The sequence below is a fragment of the Cupressus sempervirens genome, chromosome 3 (genome assembly GCF_028749045.1).
Source record: "Cupressus sempervirens isolate cs-2001-9-10 chromosome 3, ASM2874904v1, whole genome shotgun sequence".
NCBI lineage: Eukaryota > Viridiplantae > Streptophyta > Pinopsida > Cupressales > Cupressaceae > Cupressus > Cupressus sempervirens.
This window is the reverse complement of record NC_143120.1, coordinates 228,636,015-228,649,392: the sequence shown is the minus strand read 5'-3', so window position 1 is coordinate 228,649,392 and position 13,378 is coordinate 228,636,015. Positions and strand designations below refer to the sequence as shown.

Below are 13,378 nucleotides of genomic sequence, written 5' to 3'. Positions count from 1 at the left end.
TTCTGATCCCTAATAAAGATGTCAAGCTGATAAATTGGTTTTCTCTTATGTCCTTTAGACCATTGATCTTATAAAGGTCATTAAAATTCTTTTAGTCACACTTGTTCAGCATCCTAATGATTAGGCTTATCTTTTATGATAGCTTTGCAAGGCCAACAAACAATAAGCTAAACCCCCGACATTTGAATGAAACAATTTCATATCACTTAATGACTGTTTCAGGGCCCCGCCAGCTCCTGAAGATGTCGATGCTTATTATTTATCAGTTGGGCCCTGGCTGAAGTACGGGAAAACATGAAGGTGTTAGTAACAGGCGCGTCCGGATACTTAGGCGGACATATTTGCCACGCAGCTGCTAATGAAGGGTACATTGTGAGAGCGTTGGTGAGACGAAGCAGCGTGTTAGACAATCTGCAGCAAGGGGAAGTAGAAATTGTGTATGGAGATGTAACAGATCTGCCTTCTCTGTTGGAGGCCTGCAGTGGCTGTGACATCATAATCCACGTAGCAGCTCTTGTATACCCTTGGCTTCCTGATCCGTCCAATTTTATAACCGTAAGCCGATTTCCCACCTTAAATTTGTAGCCTTCCACACATGTTTACTTGTCGATGGAAATTTGACATCATTAGACGTGCCCGAATTGGTACGAGTAACCGGAGAGCTCATGAAATGTATTGCTAATTATTCATTATGGGCACCACAAGTTTTGCTAATCTGGAAGAATGGATTTTGTAGTCGAAGTTCTAGGTGTTTAGTTATCCTCTCTTATGTACTGGCATTGTGTTAGTAGTTTTCGAGTTTTCCCAAACTTACATAATATCCTAGATGGAATATTTTATGTTATTTTGATTTACACATAATTATCAGCACAAAATCACTGATGATACAGTTCTGTTGGGGTTGAATCCATGTATTTGAGTGGCTGGATTCTGTAACAATGCTCTCGGGAAGTCATCAAAATTTTCTTTGGAAAATCTCAAGGCATTTCCATTTAACCTTCAACTTGTTTAGACCCTTAACATTTTATTAACCTCATACTTAAATTGCTGACCACAATTAGTAACGCTAAAGAGAATATGAAACATTGTAGCTGAATAGAAATATCGTTGAAAGCTTTCTGATATTTTATAGTTTTCTAGAATACATTCTATGTTTTTATTTACCGCAAGATATATCATGTGGTATAGCCTGCTTATCCCTAACTTGACATCATATGGAAACTTCTCACCCCAATATGCTGCTATCACCTTTGAATCAGAAATTGGTAGCAAATTAAAACAAATTGCCGTTCTTTCCAAAATTATAGAACCCTTCCAAGGCTGTGATTAGTCTTCATTTTGAATTTGTATTGCCCTAATATTTCCCTTCAACTCCATAAATCAGTGTTTTGGCTCTCATTCTATGGTTCTGCTTGTGCACACATAACTTGATGTTGTTGGAACTTGGTGAGTTCTTCTTTGGATTATTGAGGATAAAAACACTCTTTAGTTAGTCTTGCTTCGGCGGTGAAAGATTCACCCTAGCTGGTGGTTGATTTTCAGATTGAGTTTTTGGAGTTTGGTTCAAGGTCTGGAAACAAGGGTTTGATGAAAATAATGGAATATCATGTTTTCTACTTGGGAGTTTCAGTATTTTTGCGAGTTTAATGTATTTCTCCAAGGGCTAATTGGATTTTCAAGTGTTTGAATGATATCTTCCAATATTGGCTGTACATATCTGTTTTCACAGGAAAAACCAAGTTTTGCAAAATCTTTTGAAGGACCTTTTTTCTGCTAATGGGTATTTTTATATGAAGGCTCTGTCCTGCGCCATTACATTTGGACTGTCAAATTACAGTTTCTAGCAGGCTTTGAATTTTCAGGAGGGTTGTATCTTTCAGGCAGGCCGTGCGACTTCTTTGGGGTCATTTTGAGCTTCTTCTGCTAAACAGCTAGGGTTTGAGTCTCGAGGTAGTAATTGCCAAGGTTAGATGTGCCAAGAACTGTAGAAGACATGGGGTTAGCTGGAAAGCTTGCGTTATCTGTTTGGAAGGGGTTTGTTGAGAACTTGAGATCAATGGTGAGCAATACAGGCAACTTTTGAATGTCCAAACAAGCATAGATGAATCTGTATTGTGTCATGGGTGTTTAACCTTAATTGAGGTGAGATTTGCTGATGTATAATGAAGCTGGAAAGGCAGAGAATGCTGTGATATGATTGTTATGAAAATGTATATTCATAAAAGATTAATTACAATGTGGAGACAAAGTCTTCTTGTATTGAGAATAACTGAAAAGGAAATATAAACTTTCTAAAAAGATAATAACACGAAAGTTTCCATATTATTTAGAAACTAAAATATTTAAATATCTAAAATATGCAAGTGACCATTAATATTAAATACTTTATTACCCTCCCTTAATGGTCATTCTACTAACATCCTAGACATAAAACCTCCAAATCAAAATGCATAGAAAGCTGATTCCTTCTCCTCAGACTGCTCTACTACATGATTTTGTTGTTGAGACTCTCCTTGGTTGGTTTTCTGATCAGCCAACTGCTGTTTGTGAAACCTCTGGATATGACCAAGCTTCCCACAATAGTTACAGGCGATCTTCTTTTTGGAACCCTCCTCAAATATGTGTTGTCCTTTTTGCTGAGTGGACATGCCTTTAGCTGTGGCACCTCTTAATTACCACTAAATTGTTGCCTCCACCTATCTTGTTGCAATAGCTTATTGTGGGGGGTGTGTAACATATCAAAGCACAAATGACAACAAATAGAAAGAATCCAAAAACATCTTGTTGCTAGTAACCTCAAGTCAAGACTATGGTCCCTTACGAGATACTCTTGGCAAAGGCGGGCATGTTTCAGGTTGAGGCGTCGGTGGTTATTCACTTGCTAAGCTACTTTAACAAAGTGAGAAATATGGATAAGCTTTGCTGGCCTAAGATGGTGGTTGATGAAGAGTTTGACCTCAAAAAAAATGTGGAAGAAACAAAATAACAAGTGGTTGAACAAATAAAACATAAATATCAAGGAGTGCCCAAACGCTAACTTTGAGATAAAAAAGTGGAAAAGTTTAACCCCACTTGGAAACACGATGATAAAGATTATTTAAGATCCACAATTAATGTAAAGACCAAAATCCTGATTAGACAACTGAGGACCAACTCTCACTGTTTGAGATATGAAACAAGTAGATGGAAAATCCTCAAAGAAGGGTAGGAGGAAAGAACCTATAACTTTGGCAACAAAAGGGTGGAGTGACATTTATCAAAGAGTGCAACTTATAAATGTTCGGAGACAATACAATGATGACTAATAGATGAAGACCATTAATGAACTTTTTGAAGAGACGAGATTGTGCAAAATGAAGAGAATCCACCATAAAAAAAAGTCAACTTGAAAAAAATAGAAAGGACTGAATAATTGATTTTCTCGTGTTAAAATTCTTTCATTCACACCTGTTCAGCATCCTAATCATTGTCTTTTATGATAGCTTTGCAAGGCTAACAATAGGCTAAACCACGCATTTGAATGAAACAATTTCATATCATTTAATGACTGTTTCAGGGCCCTGCCAGCTACTGAAGATGTCAATGGTTATTATTTACTGTTTGGGCCCTGGCTGAAGTACTGGCAAACATGAAGGTGTTAATAACAGGCGTGTCTGGATACTTAGGTGGACATATTTGCCACACAGTTGCTAAGGAAGGGTACATTGTGAGAGCATTGGTGAGATGAAGCAGCGTGTTAGACAATCTACAGCAAGGGGAAGTAGAAATTGTGTATGGAGATGTAACAGACCTGCCTTCTCTGTTGGAGGCCTGCAGTGGCTGTGACATCCTAATCCACGTAGCAGCTCTTGTATACCCTTGGCTTCCTGATCCATCCAATTTTATAACTGTAAGTTGATTTCCCAAATTAAATTTGCAGCCTTCCACACATGTTTACTTGTCAATGGAAATTTGACATCATTAGATGTGTCTGAATCGGTATGAGTAACTGGAGAGGTCATGAAATGTATTGTTAATTATTCATTATGGGCACCACAAGTTTTTCTAATCTGGAAGCATGAATTTTGTAGTTGAAGTTCTAGGGTGTTTAGTTATCCTCTCTTATGTACTGGCATTGTGTTAGTAGTTTTCGAGTTTTCCCAAACTTACATAATATCCTAGATGGAATATTCAATGTTATTTAGATTTACACATAATTATCAGCACAAAATCACTGATTACACAATTCTGTTGGGGTTGAATCCATGTATTTGAGTGGCTGGATTCTGAAACAATGCTCTCAGGTAGTCATCAAAATTCTTTTTGGAATATCGTGAGGCATATCAATTTAACCTTCAACTTGTTTAGACCCTTAAACATTTAATTGACCTCGTACTTAAATTGCTAACTGCAATTGATAACGCTAAACTTAAAGAGAATATGAAACATTGTAGCTGAATAGAAATATCGATGAAAGCTTTCTGATATTTTATAGTTTTGTAGAATACATTCTCTATTTTTAATCACGTGATAAGCCTGCTTATCCCTAACTTGACATCATATGGAAAATAGTCACCTCAATATGCTGCTATCACCTTTGAATCAGAAATTGGTAGCAAATTAAAACAAATTGCCGTTCTTTCAAAAAATTTCGAACCCTTCCTAGGCTGTGATTAGTCTTCATTTTGAATTTGTATTGCCCTAATATTTCCCTTCAACTCTATAAATCAGTGTTTTAGCTCTCATTCTATGGTTCTGCTTGTGCACACATAACATGATGTTGTTGGAATGAACTTGGTGAGTTTTTCTTTGCATTATCGAGGATTAGAACACTCTTTAGTTAGTCTTGCTTCGGCAGTGAAAGATCCACCCTAGCTGGTGGTTGATTTTCAGATTGAATTTTTGAAGTTTGGTTCAAGGTCTGGAAACAAGGGTTTGATAAAAATAATGGAATATCATGTTTTCTGGTTGGGAGTTTCAGTATTTCTGCAAGTTTAATGTATTTCTCCAAGGGCTAATTGAATTTTCAAGTGTTTGAATGATATCTTCCAATATTGGCTGTACGTATCTATTTTCACAGGGAAAACCAAGTTTTGCAAAATCTTTTGAAGGATCTTTTTTTGGTAATGGGAATTTTATATGAAGGCTCTATCCTGGGCCATTAGATTTGGTCCTTCGGACTGTCAAATTAAAGTTTCTTGCAGGCTTTGAGTTTTCAAAAAGCTTGTATCTTTCAAGCTGGCAGTGTGACTTCTTTGGGGTCATTTTGAGCTTCTTCTGCTAAACATGTTTGAGTCTTGAGGTAGTGATTGCCAAGGTTGGATGTGCCAAGAACTGTAGAAGACATGGGGTAAGCTTGAAAGCTTGCGTTATCTGTTTGAAAGGGGTTTGATGAGATCAACGGTGAGCAATACAGGCAACTTTTGAATGCCCGAACAAGCATAGATGAATCTGTATTGTGTCATGGGTGTTTAACCTTCATTGAGGTGAAATTTGCTGATGTACAATGAAGCTGGAAAGGCAGAGAATGCTGTGATATGATGGGTTGTGATTGTTATGAAAATGTATATTCATAAAAGATTAATTACAATATGGAGATGAAGTCTCCTTGTATAGAGAATAACTGAAAAGTAAATATAAACTTTCTAAAAAGCTTTTAACAAGAAAGTTTCCATATTATTTAGAAACTAACTAAAAGACTAAATATCTAAATATTTAAAATATGTAAGTGACCATTAATATTAAATACTTTATTACCCTCCCTTAATGGTCATTTTACTAACTTCCTAGATATAAAACTTCCAAATCAAAATGCATAGAAAGCTGATTCCTTCTCCTCAGACTGCTCTACCCCATGATTTTGTTGTTGAGACCCCCCTTGGTTGGTTTTCTGATCAGCCAACTGCTGTTTGCTAAACCTCTGGATATGACCAAGCTTCCCTCAATAGTTACAGGCGATCTTCTTCTTGAAACCCTCCTCAAATGTGTGTTGTTCTTTTTGCTGAGTGGACATGTCTTTAGCTGTGATGCCTCAGTAGTACTACTAAATTGTTGCCTCCACCTATCTTGTTGCAATAGCTTATTGCACAACTCATCAAATTTAAAGTCAACATTAGTGGAGGTAATGTTGAGCATTTCAATAGAGTGCTCATAGAACCATGGTATACTTTTCAGCTAAGTTGCACGGGTACCTCCCCCCCCCCTCCGGACCACGTACCGGTTCGAACTGGTTCGTGGTTCTGGTCTGGTTTGACCTGGGTTTGTTTTTGGAGGCCTGGTTCGATCTGGTTCGAACCCAAGAGAACCACATATAAAATTTTGGACTAGGGTTCGAACCCAGGAGAACCACATATAAATTTTCCACATTACAGCATGTTTTAATTTAATTTATGTTGATACATCTTGGGTCTGGGTTGGTAGGCATTACAATGCCACAGTTTTTTAGTGTTGAGTAATCTCTAGCTATAAAACACTTTCTATTTGAATCAAAATGCTACTAAATTTGAGACACCCACAAGAGAAGATGCTCAACATGTGGTGACCACCATGATCAATTTCGAGGAATTTCAGGGCCTATTTGAGTAGCAATATGAATTTTTCAAACACTAAACAATAAACAACGTTTTATTGGGAAATGTTGCCCTGCAGAAGAAAGTTACGGTCACATGAATATGGTCAGGTGGGGCAGCTACTTACCACATTGTCTATCACTGTTTGGTTGATTATTTCTCCTCTAGGTATATTAAAAATTGTATTAAAGAATACTGAATCTGGGACGTCAGACTGTGTTATCCAGAGGCCTCCATGAATGGTCTTTTTCCAGTTTACTGTTGTTGATCAGTGCTTGGGAGATTGTGCCCAAAGAGATTGACGAATATTCGGCTAGTCAAAGGGATTTACCTTTTGCAAGCTAGATCTAATTAGTCTTTAACCACGTTCAATCGATTATGTTAATCATAATAAGAGTTTGGTAAATCAATTTATGAAAAGAAGAATTTTTTATTAAAACTTACTGTTGATCTGCATAAACTAATCAGATACAGTTATGAATTTTTTAAATGAAAGGGAAGAGATCTAGTCGCTAGGGGTTCCAATGATCGCTGTGGTTTGCTACTATATTGTTTATGCTGTTTTAAAGTTTTTTGTTGTTCAAATGTGTTTATGCTACTATGCTACATTCTAATTCTAACTCATGCTTCGTAAAGATGTATATATATATATATATATATATATATATATTTTAAATTTTTTTACATGTTTTTGTACTAACGAACCCAAACGAACCCAAACCCCTTTTCAAAATTTTGTCGAACCAGCGAACCGGTTCTCGAACCCGAACCTGGAACCGAACCGCAAACCGGCAACTTAGCTTTTCAGTGTAATCACTATCATGTCCTCTACTTCCATCTTGCGAATAATAGCATTTAGTTGATTGCGGAAATCCTTAATCTTCACAAGACGCTCTTGCAGAGACATCTTCTCATCCATTACAAGAGAAAACAACATATTCATTATAAAGAAAGCTCGACTTTTATCCGATTTTTCATGGAGACTTTTTAGGTGAACCCAAATCTCCGCTGCAGACTTGCTAGATGGCACTTCTAGAAGCATGTCATTAGTGACAGATAACTTCAGCAACATATTATGTTCAGCAAACTTGTCTTGGTCTTTGCCCACTGCTGTAGGACAAGAAGAGTTTACTCAGAATAAGCTGGTCCAAGCACCAGTACTAAAAAATTGAAAGCATCCTCTGCTTCTAGGTGTTGTAGTTCCTGCCTTTGAACTGATGATTTCCCTCCAACATGATGTTGGTCAACGATGCCATCCCTCCTGTTTTCCTATGCACAAAAACGAGACAAACTTGAGCTTTACAAAAAAAAAATTTCTGTCAAAAATCAGTTAAAAAGCCTTCAGCAAAGAGCTGACACAAATCCCAAGACAATTGTGCACCAAGTACAAAACTTATATTTTTAGAAAAAAGGTAAAACGTCTTTTGCAAACCTAAAGCCCTTGATTTTTATACCAAAATCATTAAAAGATTTCTTCAAAACCCTAAGTAAATCAAGAATCTGCTACACCATATCACATCTGCCAGAAAAAAACATAATCACAAAAACACAGAAAACAGTAGCTTGTGAAAAGCAGGAAATTCAATTTTTTAAAAATGTCTTCACCAAAAATCTGCAAGCTCTAGGTTGCACATACCCACGAAAAACCTTACAATTTTGACTGAGAAATCATACAAAACCAAAAAAATCCTCATGGGTTTCAGAATAAAGCACACAGGAGTAGTAGAAAAATGTAGAAAGGTTGCCCGAAAGTCTCAAAAACGATGCTCAAAATCAGTTTGCAACTTTTACGCAGAGGAAAAGGAGGTTGAAACCCTAGTTGCATTGGTTGCTTTCAATGAAAAATACCAACAAATAGTGAGCGAAGAAAACCCTCAAATTTGTACAGAAAAATCTTAAAAGATTTGCAAACGATTTCCGTAAAAGACACCACAATTTTTCATAAAAAACTGAAAAAAAAACTTCTGGAATTTTTTTAAGGTAAAAGCTTATGAATTTTATAAAATATTCACCAAAACTGTCAGAGCTCTGATACCATGTTATGAAAATGTATATTCATAAAAGATTAATTACTCGTCTCCTTATAGAGAATAACTGAAAATGATTAAAAACTTTCTAAAAAGCTGTCAAAGGAAAGTTTTCTTATTATTTAAAAACTAACTAAAAAACTAAAACTTGCCTAAAAGACTAAATATCAAAATGACCATTAATATTAAATACTTTATTAGTGATTATGGTTCATGATAAGACCTTTGATGGTTGTAATGTATGAGTGTTAGCAGTCCGGTAGCAATTTTACTCTTACTTTCTCCCCTGGTATTCTGCAAATCAGTTCTTAAGTGCCAAGGACTCAGAAGTGTTGGAAAGATTATAGCAGATGTTAGCTTGATTTTGTCAGGTTTTAAATAAAGACTGAATTGAGAAACAAGCAAGTGTTGGACTGGCGGTTCTGAGCTTGTATGAAGCATAAAATTATATTTTCAGACTTACAGTTGACTGCTTTCTTCCTTCTCTTGGCTTGTTCCAGGCCTGCCCCTTTGTAATGCATTTTCTTTTCAGATTTAATGAGATTTGCAGTGTGAAATATATATGTTGAGAGTTGATATTAAATGCATATTACTATATTAGTTTTTTGTACTTCTGTTATGCATTGTCCTCAATATCTGATCATGGAGAAGGTGAGTAAATCTGAAATGAACAATCAACAGAGCTATTTACATCGGCATCCAAAACTTGCAATCATTTGATTTCTTTTTTCAGGGGTGAACATTTCAGACACTGTAAGGCCAACTATATAAGCCTAAATTCTTTTATGAAACAATAAGATGTAGGGGGAAATAACTTTCGCCGTAATATTTGGTTGAGGCTTAATTTATAATCTTGGATGATATTTCCATTTCAAATTTCATCAGAAAGGAATATTTATAAAGCATGTGAAAAATATCAGTATTTTAAATTTGCATTAGGGTTTATACATTTTATCTTTTACATGTGTTCAGTTATAGATATTAATGTTTTCTCTGAAACAAGGCTTGAATAAAGTTTTCAACATTGTTTTTTTTGAATTTTCTCCATGATTATCTTTTTTTAGGTCAATGTGGGCGGTTTGAAAAATGTTATAGAGGCTGTTAAGCAGACATCTTCTATTCAAAAATTGATATACACTTCATCTTATTTCGCTCTTGGACCAACTGATGGCTATGTTGCAGATGAAAGGCAGGTTGTATGCCCTCCCTTTTATGCTTTTTAATAGATTTTGTTCAGAAAAGAGTGACAGAAAGACAGTTTTCTCTTGATTTACAATTTTTCAGTTAACTCTTTATCTGGGATAATTTTATCCCACCGTTCATCAAATATCTTATCTACAAGTTCATAGAAGCATTTTTGCAACATGGATCATACATCACATGGGACTCAATAGAACTCCACAATTGGTACAACCAATAATTTAGTAGTCATGACTCATGACAATGCCCCTATGGACACGACTATGCTTATATGTGCAATAATAACCAAGTTTGTAAAACCCTAAACCAAAAGAGTGTTCACAAGTATTGGAGATTTTAATATCAATCTGAACAGTAATAGAAAGAATTGTGAAGGCACAGCTTGACATTGCAGAACAAGTTTGGCGTAAAGAAGGGTACGCATTTTTGTTAATGTTTTTCATTTTATTATCATTATGTAATTAGTTTTGAAATTATAATTTTCATTCAGGGTGCTTCTTATGATGCACTTATGAAGATTTGAAGGCTAAGGACAAAGAGAAACAACTCCAACATTGGCGTAAGCAACAAATCTAGGATTCCAATCAGTATGTCTAGATTCTTTATACCTGGATAGGTTTTACAGACCAATTTGTTCTAAAGACCTTTAAAATATATATCATGAAGTGTAAATGAGACTTTTCAATGCAGTGGATATCATTTTGACAAAGTAGAAAGGTATGGATGAGTGTGGTCTGTTGCGGTCTGGTGCAATAGAGACTATAAATAAGGCTTCTTTTGATGGCACCTCAATCCAGTTGCATGAACGTGGATTCAGTTTGGCCCTAAGATACTGAATATGTTCTTTGGAAAAAATACTTGGTGTTCCAAGTTCTGTATTAATTTTCAGTATATGCTTAATTCAAAATTGCCATGATGATATTTCAAACGTAATTGGATGACAATAGCTTAGATTAAGCTTCAAATGTATTACATAAGCAGCAACCTGAGCTTTTATTTGATTTGGAAAAATCTCAGCATGCATGGTTGGTTGCTTTGAGCTTCATGTAAGCATCTTGTGTATCATGCTCCAGTTTAGTTAGCCTTTATGACAAAATGCTGGAACATGATGTAGTCGCCTCTTTATATAACTTATCTTATGCTATAACTTTTTATTGTCTGTGATGGGTAAAAGAGTTTGTAATTCTCTAGAGAGGGATGATGACCTGTTCATTTATAAATTTTAGAATTTGATATTTTCCTGCTTGAATGTTGGAAAATCTATTTGTTGAGGGGTCTATTTCAACTTTATGTCACAAATTTTGAGCTAATATATGCTTAGAAGCTGGTAGTTCCTTGGTCAATCCAGGAAAATTACCATTTTGATCACATCTGTAGATCCCATTTTAGACATGTGAATCCTTATCACAATAGAAAATGGCAAACAACTGCCGATTACATGGTTGATATGTTCTAGTCAGCAGAAGTATAATTATAATATATTAATACTTAATTACTAATAAAATTTCAGAGTTGATAGGAGAATCAATCTATAAGTGAGACGCATTTGGTGGCTTCAATGGAGTGGATTGGTCTCTCTGCATAAATAATACTTGTGTGCTCGTAGTCGTCAAATTGTATGGGCATTCCTTTATGAATGACCCATTACTTGGCAAAATCTCACAAAACATGTTCTAGGTCAATTGCTTTTTGTGTGCCCCTCAAATTTGCACTCAATATACAATAAGTTAGTTTATTTGTTGGTTTCTTTCATTGCCTTCAGTTCCTTCATCATCTAGATCATGTCCCTCTAGAGTAATTGTACCATTCCTAATTCATTGTCACTTGTCATCTGAACTTCCATCCTTTTTATTTTATTGTGCGAGGGCATTTTATCTTCACATTCTTTGCCCACTGCATGATTGTAAGCTTTTGAACAGGAAGAGGGTGGTAATACCTTTATATATTTATTTTTAATGATGCAAGTAGACCTTCAATAAACCATTGTCTATTGGTTCTTTTTCTAGCTTTTCAAGCAATTTGTGCTACTACTTCATTATCATCAGTAAGCAATTTAATCTATTCTTAAAATGCTTTAATCTTTCCATGTGCTTTGAATCTTGGTCACTTTCTATATGCTAGTCAATCATGACACCTCACAAAATGGGTGGAAAAGATTGTAGTCAAATTTCATTATCATCTTGCCCTTTTGGTTATCCACTGGCCGTAAACTTAAATAACTTTCTCTTTTCTCCACTAGGGCTTTGTTTACTTAAATATTTGATAAATCAAATACATGATAAGATAAGATAAATTATTAATGTTTGTTGTTGGTAAAAACTATACTACAGCCGATGGGATTAGTTAGTGTCCAAAAGGTTGCATGACGGTTGAGTCACTCGGGAGATATATGTACATTGCTCGAATTGAATTATGAAGCATCATTGTACTCATGATTGCATACTCTGCTTATATGAATAAAGTACTATCTCATTTTGTGTTATATTCTAGTATCTAAATGCAATAATTTTTGTTTACCCTGTACAGTAAACATTTGGCACCATTGCCTATCGAACCTGGTACCAAAGATGTGTTTTGAAGATTAATGCCGAACTTGCTTAACAAAGATTGAAATAAAAGAAAAGAAAAGGATGATGTGTGCACAACACGGGAAGATTTAATTCTCATAAAATAGGCATAACGAAGGCAAAAACTTCAGCAGCTTGCTGATAGGCACCGAAGTGGTGAAGGAGCATTGACCGTCGGAGTGCATTCACCTAACAGACCCAGAAGTGCCGAGGACTTGCTTGAGGAGACGTGACAAAGATTGAATTTGGTTGAAGAGACTGTTAAGTAACATGGATCAGTTTTGCAAATGTAATTATATTGCCATTGTTATAGATATGTTCCAAATGCAGATTTGGATCTCATATAAGTATGAGAGGAGTCCAAGGTTTAAACATTATTAGTTAGTATATTAATAATATAAATAACCATATGTATAATATATACATTATTATATATATAATATAATATATGTAATATATATTATATATTATATATGTAATAATATATGTATATAAAAGAATATTTATCTAATGATGATTTACCATCAATAATGAAATTCAAATCAATTTGACTGTAACTACAAACTTAACACTCCCTCTTAGTTAGGAAGGATTGATATAAATCATATTATGTTCTTGAGTATATGAAGAGATATCATCTTAGTATGATATTCCTAGAATGACATATTTAAGGATATCAACATAAATCTGTCAATGCGCACACACACACATATAATAACACACACACACACACACACACACACACACACACACACACACACACACACACACACATATAATAACATATATTACATATGGAATTGGCTTCGATTTACAATGAGGCTAAATTTTTCAACACTTCTTCTTTGGCAAAGAGGGAATTGAAGCAAATTCTATAACTTTAATATAAGTTTAAACACCATCTTAAGTGTGGTCTATAATAAATTTATGTTTATGGTGTCCAACAAGATATGGCCTGAAGAACCATAACAATTTAATTTCATGGTGTTCAGCAAAATCCAACCCGAAGAACCATGATGAGTTGGTTATCAAGTTG

The 13,378-nt window shown here is 35.2% G+C and overlaps 1 protein-coding gene across 5 annotated transcripts in view; it reads left to right on the top strand.

The window, feature by feature from the left end:
- The first annotated feature begins 284 nt into the window (after positions 1–284).
- FLDH (NAD(P)-binding Rossmann-fold superfamily protein) overlaps positions 285–13,378 on the top strand; it is a 127,520-nt gene continuing 114,426 nt past the window's right edge. For all 5 annotated transcript variants that reach the window (XM_089819169.1, XM_089819165.1, XM_089819166.1 and 2 more), the window contains exons 1-2: positions 285–555; positions 9,640–9,768. In XM_089819169.1, coding sequence (XP_089675295.1) covers positions 295–555; positions 9,640–9,768 — 390 coding nt within the window. In that variant the 5' untranslated portion in view covers positions 285–294. The remainder of the gene's footprint in view (positions 556–9,639; positions 9,769–13,378) is intronic.